Consider the following 20,382-nt stretch of genomic DNA (forward strand, 5'->3'; position numbering starts at 1 on the left):
ATAATGAGTGAATTTGCAGTACCATGGGTGAAACTAGAGATTATCATACTAAGTGAATTAAATCAGACAAAGAAAGACAAATATCATATGATATTGCTTATATGTGGAATCTAAAAAAAAAAAAAAAGATACAAATGAAATTATATCCAAAACAGAAACAGACATAGAAAACAAATTTATGAGTACCAAAGAGGAGAGTGGGGAGAGGCACAAATGGGGGACTTTGGGGTTAATAGATACGCAGTGCCATATATAAAACAGATAAACAGTAAGAACCTTCTATATAGCACAGGGAAATACACTCAGTATTTTGTAATGATCTATAAGCGAAAAGAATCTGTAAAAGAATATATATACTCTTTTATAGTTATATATATAGTTATTTACAACATTGTGAACTAACTATACACTTCAGGTAAAAAAAAGTCCCTCAAGTAATGCTGAAGGAAGAATTAGTTTGGCTTGTTCGACCTTGATATAAGTGGAATCATTCAGTATGTGATCCTCTGCTTCAGCCTTCTTTTTGCTCAATGTTGTTTGCAAGATTCGTTCCCTTGCTGTCAATAGCTGCACGTCATTCATGCTCAGTGCTGTATAGACCCGATTGTGTGAATGTACCATTCATTCATTCTACATTTGTTGGGCATTTGGATAGTTTCCAATTTTGAGCTAGCATTAATAGTGCTGGGAGTTACACTCGGGTGTGTGGGTTTCGGTGAAGAGACGCATGCGTTTCTGGTGGATGTACAGCGAGGCATGTGATTCCTGGTCACAGGGGATGCATGCGTTCAGTGGTATTTGATACTTGCAGCTTTCCGAGTGGCTGTACCAGACCACACTTCTCCCAGCTGGATGGGAGAGTCCCAGTGATTTCACACCCTTGCCAACACTCGGCATTCCCCATCTTTTCAGTTCAGTCATTTTGTAGGTGTGCCGAGTTTGGAATGTCATTGTATTTCCTTGATTAATTTGTGTTTTAATTTATATTTGCATAGTTTTTTCCCTTGATGAGTGTTGAGCATCTCTTCATACATTTACTGTCATTTGTATATCTCTCGTAGTGAATATCTGTTCAAATCCCTTACCCCTTCTTCTTTGCCTGGTGTCTTCTGCATACAAGTCCCCTGTAGCTTCAAAACATGGCAAATGCTTTAAAGAGAGAACGGCTGTGTGTTTAAGGTGAGTTTGCTTGCTTTGTTAGGTCTTTGTTTCAGTGAGACCCTGGGAGATTTCATTCTGCCCTTTAAAAGGCATTTATCTATAACCGTGTGCTTAAGGGCCCTCAGGTTTTCACTTTGTCACACCAGTCACATAAGTGTTACAAGTATTTCTCATTTATTTCTCTCCATCCTAGGCCTTGCCTGGATCAAGCCTGATCCTTGCCCAAAATCTAAAATGGCCCCCAAGAGGAAAAAATGGCTGGGGGCCGTATACTCCTTTTAGAACAGTTCTTCCCTTTTTTCTGTTTCAGTTCTTAGTTGATTTAGGTGTCACTGCGTCTGCAGCTCTCTGATGCCTTTACAATGAAGACTTTTGTGATCTAGCCACATTTTCCTAGTTTTTGCAGTAGGGACATTGGGTCTACTATATCCTACCAGAAAGTTCCCACAGCCATGTACTTTATCGACATGTTTTGGCATAAATTCCTGAGGGACTCCTTATTTGTGCTATGCTCAAGTAGTGTCGACTCTTTAAGACCTCATGGACTGCAGTCCACCAGGTTCCTCTGTCCATGGCGATTCTCCAGCAAAGAATACTGGAGCGGGTTGCCATGCCCTCCTCCAGGGGAATCTTCTCAACCCAGGGATTGAACCCAGGTTTCCAGCATCACAGGCGGATTCTTAACCAACTTAGCCACCAGGGAAGCCCAAAAATACTGGAGTGGGTGGCCTATCTCTTCTCCAGGGGATCTTCCTGATTCCCCAGGAATCAAACCAGGGTCTCCTGCATTGCAGGTGGATTCTTTACTAGCTGAGCTACCAGGGAAGCCCTTGACTCCTTGTTTGAAGAGAATTTATTTTGTTTTAGCTACCCTCACGACAAAAATTCATTATACTTTCATCCCATCAAATACACTGAATTTCTATAAAATTAGTAAAAATTCTTAATTTGTTTAACATTGAGACATCTGTTAGTACTATTAACTTTGATCTCACAGGTAAGTGTTGGTTTTTCCTGGTGGAACATAATACCCAGAGATAAGGTTTTTGTGAGTGACAAGGAGACTTTAAACAAAAGTTTCTCTGATTTATGAGGTCTTTTAAAATTTATTCTCTTTTTTTGCTCTAAGTCTTTTGGGCCTTGTTCGAGATTATCATCTCTAATGATGGCTCTGTATAGTGACGCCAACCTGTTTTTTATTTACCACTCCATCTTCAGGGACGTTTCTAAACTTTGGAAACATCTGTGATGCCAGATTTTGAGTTTCCTTGCCTGATATTAGCATTAATGGAGTTAGAGAAGAAATACATTTCAAACTGTATATTCCTTGAGGTCCATTCTTTTCTTCCTATAACCCCACTGGTGTGGGACTGACATTTATTGAACATTCACCATGACTCTTGATGGGAACTGTAGAGGGCCCAGCACTTTATCCTCTCACAACAACCTTATAAGCAGAAATTATCTTCCTTATTTTGTAGAAGTAGAAGCTGAATCTCAGAATCCATAAGCAGCTTGCCCAGTCACACCTGTCTCTGGCAAAAATTAAAGTTTACTTCATTTCTAGGTTTTTTTTTTGGATGACTAATTGCATAAAGTATTCAAACTTCCTTCATGGTGTTCTTAGCTGAGAATTTTCTCTACATGTACAGATACATTTATGTGGTTCTTGGAACTCTGACATCATTACTTCAGCTGATCCTCACTGACACCATTTGTTGGAACAGCATTTTAAACCTCCTTGGCTTGTTGTCCTCCACTGCTGATCCCTGTCTAGACTTGCTCCTTCCACAAAACATATCTGCTCTGATGGTGCCCGTCTCTCTTGCATCGTGAGTCCCTGAGAAAAGCCTCCTGGCCTCTATTTCATCCTGCCTTGCAGCATCTCATGGGTTCATCTCAGCATCCACCCCACACAGACACCGCGGCAACAGTCCTCTGAAACCAGTTCTGTTTCGGTTAATGGACTAGATTTCTGACTAGAAACTTACTATCACCTTTTTCTGTTTCATGTTGAGTATGGGTTGTTTTCAAAGCCTTGTTTCTTACATCCAGATGTTTTCTGGATTCGCCCTTTCTAATTTGCTTCTGTTGCCACCAGGCTGCATGATCCCTTTAACTAAGATACGAGTGATGGCTTTCAACGTGTTTCCCAGCTCTAGACTCTGTCCACCCAGACTACTTCCACCTCTTCTCTTACCTTGATTTCTCCACAGCTCTCTAGGACCTTCTTACCTCATGTCTCATCATGACCTGACTGATTCTCCACACTGCCATGGGGGTTACCTTCCTAAAGTACAGTTATCCTGGAGGAATTTTAGAATCAAATCAAGCTTCTCAGCATGGCCTATGGAGAATGACCTAATGTATGATCTATTGCACAGATACATGAGTGCCAGCTCAAAGTCCGGCATGTGATAGGAGCTGGGCATTCCACACAAGATCCAGTTCCCTTATCTCTGTAAATTTGGAGCCTCCAGTCACACTGAGCAACGTTTCAGGGTCTCACATATCCACTTTCTTTCAGGCTTCTAGCAGAACACCTTGCCCTTCCTCAACTTATCCTTCATCACTCGGGTTAGAGATCCCCTCAACCAAGAAGCTCCCCATGACCACCGCTGAGACTGGATGGTCTGGAGCTCCTCTGGTTAATTCCCGTAGGACAGATGTGATGTTCTTTGGTCATCTGCTGCTTGCTAGTCTAACTCGCCAGGTAGCTCGTTAGCTTGCTGAGCACAAGTACTGTCCATCTCCGAGTCTCCAGGACCTCGCACAGGGTCTGGTCCAGCTCTCTGCTGACGAGTGTTCATGCGCTCTTTCATCAGTCACTTTCCTCCTCAAGAGCATGTGGGGTCCTTCGGGTGCCTGCTTCCTCAGACGACTTGTCTTGAAGCTGTTTTCCATATGCATCCAAATGCATTTCTCCACGTTTGTGCACGGGGATATAACCCTTTTCTTACCTCCCAAGCCACACCCCCTTTTAGTTTAGATTCCACCGCTCTGTGGCCCCAGTCACCCCACCTCCGACCCTGCCACCTACCCCATCCTCCCTGCCTTTCAAGGCCAGACTCTAAGGTGGACTCACTGTGGAGCCCACTCTGCCTACTGTGAGCCGCACCGATTGCTCACTTCTCAGATGTGCTCTCCCATCTGGTGTGCATGGAAGTACCCAGCCTCCAAGAAGTCTCAGTTCACCCATTATAGGGGAGTGAAGGCACATATAAAGAACCCTATAAATATCTATTTCAATATACTTACAGGACTCAGAACTGAGTCTTCAGCTATGAACAGCTGGCTTCCAGGAATTACAGGGAGAGCGAAACTTCCTGTGTGATTGATTCAGTAGACATCTCAGCTTCATATACTTGAAAACGAATTCTTATGCCCCTCATCTCAACCAGGAGCAAATCCTGTTAGTATTGCATCTGAAATCTACAGACTATCTCCAGACTCTGACCCCTTCTTATCCCCTCCTCTATTAGTGGTCCAAGCCACCATCTTCCCTAGACTGTCCTCAGTTTTCCTAAGAGGTGTCCCTACTTCGGTCTTATTTCCTTGTCTCAACAGAGCAGCAGCAGGATCGTGGCACTTGGCAGTGGTGTCCATTTCACACAAAGTAGAAGCCAAGGGTCATATAGGGGCCCACGCGACCCTCCACGATCCGCATCCTGGACCACCGCCCTCTTTGCTCTGGCCCCCAGCCTCCTGGCTCTTCCCTGAGATTGCTTCAGGGGTCCCATCCCCACTTCCTTCATGTTTCTTCAGCAAGTCTCTCAGGCCTGTCTAGTTAAAACTATAGCATCCTTTTGTTTGCTATCTCTTCTTCCTGTTTCCCTGTTTCATACATAAATAGTATTACTTTCTTTCCCCTAAAAGCACATCATGTATTTTAGTCAGATTCCTTCCTTTCTCCATGAGTGTGCCAGCCGCGCGAGTACAGTGATCTTTGTTTGTTCATGACTCTATCTCCAGTGTCTGGAACAGAGTCTGGCTTGTGGATATTGTATTATTAGCTTCTGAATGAACAGGAATTGTTTTGTGATTACAAAGGTACTAGCTGAGGGGACTTGATGTCTTTCTGTGGTGTATATCATAAGAGGAACAAAGCTGTGGGGACAGTTCAATCATCAGGATCATTGATGTCCCCTGGGATTTTCTTTCAACTTGCATTAGGGAAAAGAACTGTCCCAGTAGATGAGAACAGGAGCCAGGATGAAGGACATCAGCTTGGCTTCTGAGCCTTGGTGCCTGCCGGAGATGGAACAGGGTGAGCTCACTGCTCTGACCTCTATCTAGACAAAGACCCAGGGACTGCAGGACTTGGGTGTTTTACTGATTCACTGTGTGTTTATGCACTTTGCTTCCCTGCCCTCACGCATTTCTGTTCTTACCAAGAACACCTCTAGGCCTAACAGAAGAATTGTAAAAGTGTAAAGATATACTTCAAATCCTGAAAGATGATGCTGTGAAAGTGCTGCACTCAATATGCCAGCAAATTTGGAAAACTCAGCAGTGGCCACAGGACTGGAAGAGGTCAGTTTTCATTCCAATCCCAAAGAAAGGCAATGCCAAAGAATGCTCAAACTACCACACAATTGCACTTATCTCACACGCTAGTAAAGTAATGCTCAAAATTCTCCAAGCCAGGCTTCAGCAATATGTGAACCGTGAACTTCCAGATATTCAAGCTGGTTTTAGAAAAGGCAGAGGAACCAGAGATCAAATTCCCAACATCCACTGGATCATGTAAAAAGCAAGAGAGCTCCAGAAAAACATCTATTTCTGCTTTATTGACTATGCCAAAGCCTTTGACTGCGTGGATCACAATAAACTGTGGAAAATTCTGAAAGAGATGGGAATACCAGACCACCTGACCTGCCTCTTGAGAAACCTAGATGCAGGTCAGGAAGCAACAGTTATAACTGGACATGGAACAACAGACTGGTTCCAAATAGGAAAAGGAGTACGTCAAGGCTGTATATTGTCACCCTGCTTATTTAACTTATATGCAGAGTACATCCTGAGAAACGCTGGGCTGGAAGAAGCACAAGCTGGAATCAGGATTGCTGGGAGAAACATCAGTAACCTCAGATAAGCAGATGACACCACCCTTATGGCAGAAAGTGAAGAGGAACTAAAGAGCCTCTTGATGAAAGTGAAAGAGGAGAGTGAAAAAGTTGTCTTAAAGCTCAACATTCAGAAAACTAAGATCATGGCATCTGGTCCCATCACTTCATGGGAGATAGATGGGGAAACAGTGGAAACTGTGTCAGACTTCATTTTTTGGGGCTCCCAAATCACTGCAGATGGTGATTGCAGCCATGAAGTTAAAAGCACTTATTCCTTGGAAGGAAAGTTATGCCCAACCTAGACAGTATATTGAAAAGCAGAGATATTACTTTGCCAACAAAGGTCCATCTAGTCAAGGCTATGGTTTTTCCAGTGGTCATGTATGGATGTGAGAGTTGGACTGTGAAAAAGCTGAGCGCTGAAGAATTGATGCTTTTAAACTGTGATGTTGGAGAAGGCTCTTGAGAGTCCTTTGGACTGCAAGGGGATCCAGCCAGTCCATCCTAAAGGAGATTAGTCCTGGGATTTCTTTGGAAGGACTGATGCTGAAGCTGAAACTCCAATACTTTGGCCACCTCATGCGAGGAGTTGACTCATTGGAAAAGACCCTGATTCTGGGAGGGATTGGGGGCAGGAGGAGAAGGGGACGACAGAGGATGAGGTGGCTGGATGGCATCACCGACTCAATGAACAAGAGTTTGAGTGAACTCCGGGAGTTGGTGACGGACAGGGAGGCCTGGCGTGCTGAGATTCATGGGGTCGCAAAGAGTCGGACACGACTGAGTGACTGAAATGAACTGACTGAACTGAAAGATATATTTAGAACTGAAAATACACACTTATTGGAGTTTAAGAATTTGCTCACCACTGTCAGTTGCCAGGAAGAGGGCAGTGTAGACGCTGTTGTGGACGAACGGGGACTCGCGGTCCAGCAGTGCAGTCGTGTCCACAGTCCCGTTGATGGGGTTGATATTCAGCCAGCCTGCAGGATCCTTGTAAACGGAATACCTGAAAAAAAAAATCCCCAAACAATGACAGATTGTATTCAAAATAGATTCAAAAAATGTTCACAGAGTGCTGGGCACAAGCTCCCATGCTAGCTGCCAGATAATTTTTAATACAAATCCAAAAACATCGTTAGAGTGCAGTTGTTCATCCAGAAAGTAATGACTGACCATTAACTCCGGGCTGTCTCTGTGCTGAGTGTTCTGTACATGCACCTCCTTTATCCTTGTGACAAGCCTGGAAGGAAGGAGCTCGTGTCTGCCCAGCTCTCACAGTGGCAGGGTTCACAGCCTGTCTCCTGAGTTCAAGTCCAGTTTTTTTCCCCCCTTTTACACCTTGGATGCATCTTGTATGCAGACCAGCTGGGAGAAGCACTGTCATGAAGGTACGGGCAGGGCACACGGATGTCTGGGAGAAGAGGAATTACCTGTGATGGAGGGTGACCGTGGGGTCCTCACAGAGGATGCGGCATCTGACAGATGGAATGGGGGGGTGTTGTCAGGGAATGGGGGGATATTGTCACAGAATGAGAGGACAGACACGTCGGGGAAAGACTATGAATTAACATGGAACAGAGATAGGCACTAAAATATTAGTTTCACAGTAGCAAGGATATCCGTTTACTGTCATGACCCCATCTCCTGGAACACTGCTTAGCACATAAACGACACTCAATAGATAGCTGTTGAATGAATAAATATTTAGGGACTGGAAGGTAGATGGTTGTGGTTGGATCATAGCTTTTCCAGGGGAAACTGAAAGGAAGTGAATTTGGAGGGACAGATTACAAAGAACCTGAATCATTTAAGGGGTTTGAATTCTAGATAGACGGGAAACCATCAGAGAATTTTAAAATGTTCTATACACACTACTTCATTTAGAATAGCTAATCAACAAGGGCCTATTGTATAGAACAGGGAACTCTGCTCAATGTTCTGTAGTCACCTAAATGGGAAAAAAAATTGGAAAAAGAATAGACACATGTATATGTATCACTGAATCACTTTGTGGTGTACCTGAGGCTAACGTGACATTGCTAATCAACTACACTCCAGTACAAAATAAAAATTAGAAAGAATGTTCTTCTTATTTTTGAGGCTGTTATAAAAGTAACACATGCTCACTGTGAGAAGTTCAAGCAGTGGAAAGGTACAGTAAGTAAGAGATGAGAGTCTTGTCTTGTTTGTCTTTGAATGAGAGTCCTGTCTTTGACTTGGGTGGCTAGGGAAATGTGGGCAGCTAAGAGGATGCTAGATGCTACAGACCCTGTGATTGTCTTATTTTTTCTATCATTAAACTACAGGCTGTAGATTTCTTAGTTTTCCCTGAACTTTGGCCATTTCAAACCAACTTGTATATTAAAAAAAAAAAAAAAAAAAACTTAAGTAGGATGTTTTATTTTTCAAAAAATTTAGCACTTCGACTTTTTGCCAAGGAAAACAATAAATATTATTCCAGTGGGAAAGCAAACCAAATCAAAACAAAAGCAACTCCATCCCCTACCCCCCCACAAAACACACACCTGGAGAGATAAATGCCTTTGCCAAGGTCAACGGCGAGTGTGCAGCAATGTTGGGATCTGAACTTTGAGCCAGGGCCCTGCCCTTAACCTCCACACAAGCTCTGCCCAATTGCACATGTCGTCAGCATCACAGTGGGGTTAAAGGTAGAGACTTCGGAGTGAAGAAGACTCGGATTCTCTGTGAATCCATTTCCTCCTCTGTTAGGTGGGACAATCCCAGTGGCCTTAGTGGTGGCTCTGAGGGTCAAGCAAGGCCTGACTCCAAGTGGCCGCTGTGTGTGCCAGTGGCCACTGGGCCGGGCCCAGTGAGCTCTCTTGATGTGACCCGCTGCGTCCCCCAGAGTGTCTTGGAAATGCATGACTTGGTGAGCCCTGGGGAAACAAGGCTTTGAAGCTGTGACGGGGAACAGATGGAGAGAATGAACGAGGCTAACGGAGGTTTTCTCACCACTCTCAATGCCTCAGTTATCATTTCCATATTTCTTCAAAACAGAAGAAATGTATATGTTACTCCTGAGAGTGAACTGCTTTAAAAACATCCGCCTTTCAGTTTGATAGTAATTTGCACTTCCACCTGGCAAGATGCTATCTGCTAAGACCCGTCTGACGTGTGTCCTCTGCCCGCCCCCCACCGGCGCCCTGCTTTGAGTCCCTGGTTAGAAGGGTTAGTCGCTCCATCCTCTAGTCCTTGCTGGGCATGCGCATGGATGAAAATGCCTGTAAGAGCGGCGTATGGGCCTCATAGGTCTGCCACTTTCGCAGCTTCTCAAGGCCTTCATCAGTGTCTCAATGTCAGGAGGTTCGAGCTGGCTGTGTTACTGCATGCTCGCTGAACCTGGCTTTGTGCTCGCCATTCACAGAGGGCGCCACAGTGACTTCTGTGCTTCACAGCAACCCGATGAAGTGGGTGTCATCCCTCTCTGAAGATGAGATAACCAAGACTCAGAGAGGCTTAGCCACTTGCCCAAAGCGGCACAGCTGAGAAGCAGCCGAGATGGAACTCAACACGGGTGTGCCAGGTTCCAGGCACTGGAGCCTAACCAGGATACAGTGTGTTCATGCCCAGGACCAGGTACTGGCCGCTCTGCATTCCCTGGGTGGAGTGGAGCGCCCAGAGCAGGTGGCTGCCCGTGGGATGTTACTTCATTCTTTCTTTTTCGGTTGGAACATCAAGCAAATGGAAAGCATGAAGAATGGTGACATTTGTTTCCCATCGTACAGGGTAACAAGTTCATGGTTGACCCAGGAGTGATTTGTGGTGGTTCAATATATTTGAAATCATGAAAAATTTAAATGGACTGTAATTTGTTCCCTGATTACTTAACTCAGAGTTCATATTGTAAATAAAAACTGGATTAAGTAATCTAGCATTCCACATTGGCTAAGAACACTCTTTTATTCTCCTGTCTTTGTTTTTGGCCCTCGATTGCTGCAGTTTCGCACTATAATGAGCATGTTGGCTTCTTGTGTAGGGAAGAGTTATAATGAATAAAAAGCTTACAGAGGTTGGTTGACTGGAAGCTGTCCCCTGAGAACGATGCCCAGTGGCTTAGGTCTGTACCTACTGCGTTCCCAGTGAAAGCAGGAGCTTGAGTGGTTTTACAGGATAATACCCCACTATTTTATTTTCTTTGAAAAATAACCGTGTCTGGGAACTTGCCTGGTGGCTCTGTGATAAAGAATCCGCCTGCTAATGTAGGAGACACAAAGTTGATGCCTGGTCCCGGAAGACCCCACATGCTGAGGAACCAGGATCCCGTGTGCCCCAACTATGGAGCCTGTGCTCTGGAGCCCGGGAGCTGCAACCACTGAAGCCCTCTCACCGCCCGGCCCATGCTCCACGACGAGAGGAGCCACCGCAACGAGAAGCCTGAGCGCCACAACTAGAGTAGCCCCCGCTTGCCACCAATAGAGAAGAGCCCATGTAGCAATGAGACTAAGCACAGCTAAAACTAATTCAATAAATAAAAAATTATGTATATATGAAAAAGCAACCAGGTCTCCACCACTGTGCTGTTTAATTGCACGCCTGCTGGGCCCCTTGTCCTCCTCTGTTAGTTGATGGACTTTCTCTGTTGCCTCTTCCCACCGAGATACTGGAGAGGTCCGCCTGGACCCCAGATCTCCTGGATGTCCCTCTTCCTGCATCTGCTCAGGTTTGCAGCCATGGAGAGGGCAGGGTGGGGTCATTCCATTTACTGAGAATTTCCGAGTGCCCAGCGCTGTTTTCCCTGAATCCGTGGCCTCCAAACTCAGACCTTGTGGAAGCCCCCCGAGGTAGCTGTGCCCCTCCCCAGCCCTGGCGCGTCTACCCCTGAGGGGAAGAAAGCCCAGCACTCGTCACCCAGCCTGCCCTTCCCACCTCCTGGCCGATGAGCCCTTGAGACTGACTGGCCAGGCACTCTATGTATGTTTCTGCATTTTCAAAGCTGTCTCTTTAATAACCTTTTGGCGCAAGAGTACTGGTGTGCAGGACATTTTCTGTGCTTCTAGGCCTGAAAAATGCACACGCCTAATTAAATAGGAATTTCCAGGCAATTTGTCTGTGATGGGAACTTTGCTTGTTATAAGGGAAGAAAAATCAAATTAAAAAACAAGACTCCTTTCAGCCTTGTGTAGCTTCACAGAAGCTGCTCATGAGCTTGCCAAGGCTTGGCCTCTTCCAGGTGTCAGTGTCAAAGACGCAGGCCAGGCTGATCGGTAGATCAGGCCAGTGGGGAGGCGGGGCGGGGGGCATCTAACCATGCTCCAGGCTTGCATTGTTCTGGGAAGCGGGCTTACTGTTGGCAGGGCCCTGGCAGAGTGGGGAAGGAAGCTGCCAGGCCAGAGGCCTTCCAAGCCAGAGGCCCAGCTCTCTGGGGGCCTCAGCGCTGGTGGGAAGGAGAGAGAGACTTTGACAGGACCACTCTGCAGGTTTCTTGGGTTCACTTCCACCACACTGAAGATGCACATTTGTTCAGCATGGGATAGCAAAATCCTTGCTTTTATTTTAGACTTAAAAATATTACAAAGTAATTATCCTCCATGGCATCGATCCCATCACTTCATGGGAAATAGGTGGGGAAACAGTGGAAACAGTGTCAGACTTTATTTTTTTGGGCTCCAAAATCACTGCAGATGGTGATTGCAGCCATGAAATTAAAAGTTGCTTACTCCTTGGAAGGAAAGTTATGACCAACCTAGACAGCATATTGAAAAGCAGAGATATTGCTTTGCCAACAAAGGTCCATCTAGTCAAGGCTATGGTTTTTCCATTGGTCACGTATGGATGTGAGAGTTGGACTGTGAAGAAAGCTGAGCCTCGAAGAATTTATGCTTTTGAACTGTGGTGTTGGAGAAGACTCTTGAGAGTCCCTTGGACTGCAAGGAGATCCAACCAGTTCATTCTAAAGGAGATCAGTCCTGGGTGTTCATTGGAAGGAATGATGCTGAAGCTGAAACTCCAATACTTTGGCCACCTCATGTGAAGAGTTGACTCATTGGAAAAGACTCTGATGCTGGGAGGAACTGGGGGCAGGAGGAGAAGGGGACGAGAGGATGAGATGGCTGGATGGCATCACCGACTTGATGGACATGAGTTTGAGTGGACTCTGGGAGTTGGTAATGGACAGGGAGGCCTGGCGTGCTGCAATTCATGGGGTTGCAAAGAGTCGGACACGACTGAGCAACTGAACTGAACTGAACTATCCTCCAATTAAAATAAATAAATTAGTTTAAAGATTTTGCAAAGTAATATAGCTCCTCACTTAATTCCAGCCCAATGGGCCCCCTACGTTAAATGAAATATCTGCTTGGGTGATTCAAATCAACCATTTTATTTATAAACAGAGCTGGAGAGAATTCCTGGCAGAAGGCAGAGAATTCCCGGCAGTGTTCTGGCGTAGCTCATGTAGCTGTGGCTCTGAATACGTACTTCCCGTCTCCTGACAAAGCACGCAGAGGAGACTGGAGGACATGTGGTCCCAGAGTCCAGGCTCAGTCACACAACACAGGCTGGCACAGGGTTCCTGGAGAGATGGGGACGGTGCTCTGTCCTGCTCCACAGGAACCAGGGCCCAGGAAGGCGATCTCAGTGGCAGGAAGGATGTTCCCTGGATGGTGAGATGCCACAAAGGGAAGACATGGACAGGAAGAGCTGCCCGGTGAGTGGCCTAGGCAGGACCTCTTAGAGTTGGGGAGATGGAGGTAGAGCTTGCCCAGCTTAGCAGGAGGCCATGACCTTCCACGAGGACAAGGGGAAGAGCTCCTGACACCTGCAGGCTCTGCCCTGGACTGCCCTCCCAGGCATCCCGGAGCCCCTGGTGGAGTCCTGAGGTCCTCCTGCATGAGGTGCTACCAGATTACAATTCTACCATCACACTCTCCTGGCAGTTGCTATCTTGCGATGGCACATGGACCAAGCTTGGTCGGTGCCTTATGGACATTCTGACCCTTGTTTTTGTTTAGTAGCTCATTCGCGTCTGACTCTTTGTGACCCCATGGACTGCAGCACACCAGGCCTCCCTGTCTGTAACCAACTCCCAGAGTTTGCTCAAACTCATGTCCATTTAGTCTGTGATGTCATCCAACCATCTCATCCTCTGTCATCCCCTTCTCCTCCCGCCTTCAGTCTTTCCCAGCATCAGGGTCTTTTCCAATTAGTCGACTCTTTGCATCAGGTAGCCCAAGTATTGGAGCATTGGCTTCAGCATCAGTCCTTCCAATGAATATGCAGGACTGATTTTCTTTAGGATGGACTGGTTTGATCCCCTAGCAGTCCAAGGGACTCTCAAGAGTCTTCTTCAACACCACAGTTCAAAAGCATCAGTTCTTTGGCACTCAGTCTTCTTTATGGTCTAACTCTCACATCCATGCATGACTACTGGTAAAACCATAGCTTTGACTTGACAGACCTTTGTCGGCAAAGTAATGTCTTTGCTTTTTAATATGCTGTCTAGGTTGGTCATAGCTTTTCTTCTAAGGAGCAAGTGTCTTTTAATTTCATGGCTGCAGTCACCATCTGCAGTGATTTTGGAGCCCAAGAAACTAAAGTCTGTCACTTTCCACTGTTTCCCCATCTATTTGCCATTAAGTAATGGGACCGGATGCCATGATTTTAGTTTTCTGAATGTTGAGTTTTAAGCCGGCTTTTTCACTCTCCTGTTTTACTTTCATCAAGAGACTCTTTAGTTTCTCTTCGCTTTCTGCCATAAAGGTGGTGTCATCTCCATATCTGAGGTTATTGATATTTCTTCATCAGTCTTGGTTCCAGCCTCTGCTGGACTCCATGATGACAGACAAACAGCGCACAGCCCCCCCCCACCGAGCTCCCTTCCCGGGTAGGCTTGCTGTGAGTCCATTATCGGCTCTGTCACAGGAAGCAGGAGGTGGGATCATTAGCAAGTGTCTTCTGCGTGGACCCCTGTGGTGCTTGACTCTTTGCTTCTGTTCTGCTTGCTACTGTCAGTTCTTCAAACAGCAGCCAATTGAAAATTCACCATTTTTCTTTTTAAAAAATGTTCCCTTCTTTATTTTGGCTGTGCTGGATCTGTGTTGCTGCGCACAGGCTTTCTCTAGTTGCAGCAGGCAGGGCCTTCTCTCTGGTAGCAGTGTTCGGGCTTCTCATCACAGTGGCTTCTCTTGCGAAGCACGGGCTCCAGGGCCCTCAGGCTTCACCAGCTGTGGGGCAAGGGCTCCGTTGCTTTGCGTCATGTGGAATCTTCCCAGACCAGGGGTTGATCCCCTGCCCCTTGCATTGCAAGGCGGATTCTTAATCACTGGATCAACTGGGAAGCCCCCAGATTCACCATTTTCAATTTGTATCTTATATGAGTGAGTTCTGGCTTAGAATCCTCCAATAACTTCCCACTGGGAACAGAATAAAATCAAACTCCTGATCATGTCTTGCAGGCTCTGCCTAACTCTCTCCCCTCCTTCCATCTGTCTCATTCGCCTGTGTGTCTGGTGCCTAGAAGAGTGCCTGGCACGCACAGAGCAGGCACTCCGGGGTTGGATGGACGGATGGACGGACGGATGGACGGATGGATGGAAGAACAAGCCTTCTCCAACATGGCTTGACTGACCCAGGCCTGAGCTCCCACGACACTCACTCTGGGAGACTTCAGGTGACCAACTTGAAACGAAGCAGCCTGTCTTTCTTCGACTTCCAGGACAGAGGCTGGATTTCTTACTGACTCTGCAGGCATGTAGATGTGCTAGTCCAGTGTCCTGTGGCTTGTGAGAACCCCCGACCCCCACCTGGCCAATGATTATCCAACTTTACTAACACTTATTAGAGTTAATAATAAGTAATACTTATTAGAAGGCCAAAAAGCAAAATAAAACCAACTAGTCTTGGTGTTTCAGAGCAAGATGGCCCAAGCCCCCAGTGGTGTGTGGCCACATTGGGGCCTCTCCTCCCAGGGCTGTGCAGCTTGTAGGTCGAGTTCCATGTCTGTGGGTCAAAGGGATGGCGTGGTGGTGTCTGAACCAGGTGCCATTTCCAGGGTGGGTTGTCTTGAAGAAACATGCTCGCTGGGAGAGCAAACCCAGATGTCAGAAGACCAGCAAGGCAAAGCTAATCCCCACTGCATTTGTTCTCAGACTATTTTTATTGGGTGATTAATTGACAGGTCATGCCTCTGCTCAGCACCTGAACATTTCAGCTCAGCTCAGACCAAGCTCAGAAAAAGTGTCGGCGCTTTTGAGAAGTTGATGAGCGAGGTTGTGGCAGGGACTGCAGTGGGATAGATGGATGGTGGAGACCAGCTTCATGCCTTGAAGGTCAGTGAGCACCACCTGGCAAACTGCCACTGAGGAGGTTCCTACCAGCACCTGCTTGGCTTAGGGGACAGGCCTTCTCCCTCCTCTGGAGGCCAGGCGGCAAGCGATCCCAGACAATGTTTCTTACCGAGGCTGGGCTGTGGGAGACCCACATGGTTCTGGGGAGGAGCTGAGAGGGTCTGGGCTTCCTGCGGAGAGACCTGGCCCAGAGCACGTCTCCACCTACCTTGGCCTGGCCTGTGGTCTAGAGGAGCCATCCCCTAACAGGTGACTCTGTTGGCCCCCATGTGGGAAGCCCTGGGACCCCCACGCCCAGCCCTGGGTACTGATGCCCTACATTTTTGGAAGACCTGCTAGGAGCCCAGAGGTCTGCTAGGGACGGGGGAGACTGTAGTGAGCAAAGCAGGAAGCTCGCGCCCCTGATGAAGACTTTCACCAAGGGGGTTCATCCCTGGACACTGCACTTGGCACACGGGGGTAAGTGCCCAGAGGAGGGGCTGTCTTCCTCCCTGCCCAAGTCCAGTGCTCTGTCATGTGACTGGCCCATTGTAGGACTTAGTCAAGGATGGGTGGGCGAATGAGCAAACACCAGTGTGTGAAAAGTGAATAGGAAGCAAATAGTTACAGAATTCTGAGGAGTTGGTGTCCCGGGATTTGCAGGGTGTGTGAAGACGGCCATGAACCTGGTCCATGAGGGACGATGGGTAGTGCCCTGACAGGGTCAGCGGTGTGGAGTCACAGAGCTTCTGACAAGGGGGACAACATGTCTTGGGCCTCTGAGCCTCCCACTGCCCGGTCCGCCAGCTGTTTCCTCATTCGTGCCTTCCCAGACCCCAAGCCCTCAGACCTCCACCCTCCCCTTCCCAGATCCAAAGCCCGTAGACCTCCACCCTCCCCGCCTTCATTTTAGCTGCTGGTTTCCACTGGGAATTTTGTCCCCAGCTCTCTGCTTGGCTGGCTCCTTGCTACTCTTCAGACCTGAGTTCAAATGTCACCTCCTCCCTCCCAGCCCGTTTCAGGGGCCTCTCCCAGGGGCTCCCCCATCCATCATGCTGTTTTCTCTCCTACAGGCTGTGTGCTGCACTCAGCTAACACGGTTAAGCATTGATTTACTTGCTCACTGCCCATCTCCCCGCTGGAATATAAGTTCTACAAGAGGACAAAGGCTAGTTAGGGCCCAGCTAGTGGTGCAAGTTTAGGAACTGTTTGCTGAGTCAGTATGGATGCATTGAGGCAGAATATAAGAGGAGTAGTCAGCCCATCTAAAACATTTACTTTGAGCCTTGTTTTATATCAAAAGCAATATTTACGATGGACATTTCTCACGTGTCTGCCGCAGCATTTAAAATTTCCCATGACCCTCTGAGATAGTCCGTATGAGACACTTTTACTCATTTAACATGTTTTCCTGTCTGAATTCTAGAAAATGAAAACTTAATGCTTTCTGGATGAATCAACCTCTTCTAAGCTGACTTCCCAAAAGAATCAAAGAAAGCCCAGGTAATTCTTTGCACTTGTCTTGATTGTTTGAATGTTTAAAAGAACATCACACATGCTTTTTGAGTCTGAACTTTTTCATCTAATTGTGATTAAAAGAACATCTTGGTTTAGCCAAGAAGGAAGCTTTGTCTCCAACTTTGCCAGTTCCCAAAACAACATTCTTAGAAGGAATGAAAGTCCCTTAAAACTCTGTATCCTTTGATCTAGAAATTCCTTTGCCAATAATTTAGCCAAAAAAAACAGTAAGGGAGCAATTTTTAAAATTTGGAAATGCTGGATTAATAAAATCAAAGCTTGCCCCTCCTTGGCAGGACTTCTCAGAACCTTGAAAATATAGATCCACACTGTGGATATCCCAGAAAGGGTCTCAGAGCAAAGCATTACTCAAACTTATTTGGCAGAGTTACTCAGCTACAAGAACGTTTCTTCCATCACTGCTGAGTACAGAAAAATTTTAAAAATACCAGGTAACTGTCTATCAAGGGGCTTCCCAGGTGGCACTAACGGTAAAGAACCCAGCCGCCAATGCAGGAGACATAAGAGATGCAGGTTTGATCCCTGGGCTGGGAAGAGCCCCTGGAGAAGGGAATGGCAACCCACTCCGGTGTTCTTGCCTGGAGAATCCCATGGACAGAGGAGGCTGGCAGGCCACAGTCTATAGGGTCACAGAGGTGGACATGACTGAAGCGACTTAGCACACATGCACACAACTGGTATCAAAAGTGGTTGGTTACCCAGACAACAAGGCACTACGTAGACCTTAAGAGGTGAGAGAGACACAGCATGGCAGGACGACTGTATTCAAGAGATGGAGATGACGGTGAAAACCTCACCCACATTCTATAGAGGTTCATGTGCAGAGCAGAGAATGCCCACAGGCTAACGCAGGAGGTGCTCACTGCCTCCTTCTCACGAACATCAGTAACAACTCTCCTCTGGAGTCCAAGCTCAGCTTCAAAATCCCTCTCCCCACCATACCCTGCGTGCTACGCCCTTCTATCACACCACTGGACTTGTAATCCCCCTTGGAAGGGGATGTTAGTGGCAGCCACGTTAAGAATATGGCAGTGATGATAACAGTGACAGAATAGAAGATAATATTAACACTTACTGAGCACTAACTTTGTGCCCGAAACTTCCTCAGTGCTTCACACAGGTCGACTTATATGACCCTCACAAATAGCTTCATGGGGGTTGGGATTATTGCTCCACTGTACAAATGGAGGTGCTGAGGCACAGAGAGGCTATGTGATTCACTCCAGGTCACACAGCTGGTAAGTGATAGATCTGTCCCGTCCCCGGATCCGCACTCTGCGCTGAGATGCCTCCCTGTCTGACTTTGGCCTTAAGAGTAGTTGTGCCTGTGTCTGGCTAGTTGGATTTACATCTTTCTTATTTTTTCATATCAGGATTTCTAAAACTTCTACCACGAGCCTATAATCTTTTTGCAATAAAGTCTTTTTTTTTTTTTTCAACGAAAGCTAATAATATAAAGATGTCTTCCTTGACATCCCCATATCTCCATTTCCCTCTTGGCAAAGGCAGTGTTTCTCTTCTCTGTGCAACCTTACTGCTATAGAAGTATATTATATATGTGGTCTGTGTGTGTCTACAAAAATGTATATGTATTAACTTCTATTAAACAGTGTACTAGGGGGTTTGAGCTTGGTACAATAAGGCTGGGAAATAAAAAGCATGTAGATTAGAGAGGAATAAGTAAAATTTCCCTCATGTGCAGATGACATAATCAGGTATAAAAATCTGAAGGAATTAAAAAAATTAATAACATGAATGCTACTTTGGCATAGTTACAAAATGCAAGGTCAATACACAAAATTCACTTGTATTAATATATACTAGCAAATAGTAATTGGAAATAAAATGTAAATAATACCATTTAAGGTAGTCAAGGCCTGTAAAATTCTTAACAAAATATATGCAAGACCTATATTCTGAAAACTAGAATACATTGGTAAGACAGATTAGAGAAGTCCTAAATAAATGGATATACCATGCTCATGCTTACAAAACTAAATACTGTGAATTTAGGTGAATTCCCCCCCCAAAGTTATTTGTAGATTTAATACAATCTTAATAAAAAATTTACAGTTTTTTGCATAAAAATATTTATGTATATATTATACATGATGCTGCTGCTAAGTCACTTCAGTCGTGTCCGACTCTGTGCGGCCCCATAGACGGCAGCCCACCAGGCTCCCCCATCCCTGGGACTCTCCAGGCAAGAACACTGGAGTGGGTTGCCATTTCCTTCTCCAATGCATGAAAGGGAAAAGGGAAAGTGAAGTCGCTCACGTGTCTGACTCTTAGCGACCCCATGGACTGTAGCCCACCAGGCTCCTCCATCCATGGGATTTTCCAGGCAAGAGTACTGGAGTGGGGTGCCATTGCCTTCTCTGATTATACGTGATATGTAATACTATATATGGTGTATGGACACACATACAATATATTAATTACACACTTGTTAGGGCTTCCCTGACAGCTCAGCTGGTAAAGAATCCGCCTGCAATGCAGGAGACCCTGGTTCGATTCCTGGGTCAGGAAGATCCCCTGGAGAAGGGATAGGCTACCCACTCCAGTATTCTTGGGCTTCCCTTGTGGCTCAGCTGGTAAAGAATCCACCCGCAATGCAGGAGACCTGGGTTTGATCCCTGGGTTGGGAAGATCCCCTGAAGGGAAAAGCTACCCACTCCAGTATTCTGGCCTGGAGAATTCCATGGACTGTATAGTCCATGGGGTCACAAAGAGTCGGACAAGACTGAGTGATATTGAGTATTTGTGTTCCCTCACCTCTCCCCTAATTCACATGGTGAAGTCCTAACTCCCAGTGTGGCTGAATATGGGGATGGGGCCTTTAAGGACATAATAGAGGTTAACTGAGGTTGCAGGGTGGGGCCCTAATCTGATGGGATTAGTGTTCTTATTAGAAGAAGGAGAGGCCTGAGCACAACCCCTCTCCACCCTGTGCACAGATGGAGGAGAGGCCACAGGAGGACACTGCAAGGAGGGGGCCGTCCTCCAGCCAGGAAAAGGGCTTTCGCCAGAAACTGTGTCCGCCAGAACCTCTGTCATGGACTTCCAGCTTCGGAAGTGTGAGAAGTAAGTGTCTCCTGTCTTAGCCCCCCAGTTCTGCAGTAGTTTGTTATGGGAGCCCTAGCAAAGTGACAAAACATTATTCAGATATTAGGCTGAACCGCAAAGCTGCCTTTTTAGTGGTCAAAACCCATCAAATACCAGCAATTTCATATGGCCCAACCTAATCATAAGCTTATATACAATAAAATGACATGTCCTAATTGTGTGCTTCCCCCTAGTGGACACACTTCTTTGTGGTCTGGGAG

The 20,382-nt window shown here is 46.4% G+C and overlaps 1 protein-coding gene across 2 annotated transcripts in view; it reads right to left on the reverse strand.

Moving 5' to 3' along the window:
* The window catches only part of CDH13 (cadherin 13), a 1,011,871-nt gene that overhangs the window by 22,809 nt on the left and 968,680 nt on the right, over positions 1-20,382 (reverse strand). For both annotated transcript variants that reach the window (XM_070388650.1, XM_070388651.1), the window contains one exon: positions 7,097-7,239. In XM_070388650.1, coding sequence (XP_070244751.1) covers positions 7,097-7,239 — 143 coding nt within the window. The remainder of the gene's footprint in view (positions 1-7,096; positions 7,240-20,382) is intronic.

This window comes from Bos mutus, chromosome 18, assembly GCF_027580195.1.
Source record: "Bos mutus isolate GX-2022 chromosome 18, NWIPB_WYAK_1.1, whole genome shotgun sequence".
Taxonomy (NCBI): Eukaryota; Metazoa; Chordata; class Mammalia; order Artiodactyla; family Bovidae; genus Bos; species Bos mutus.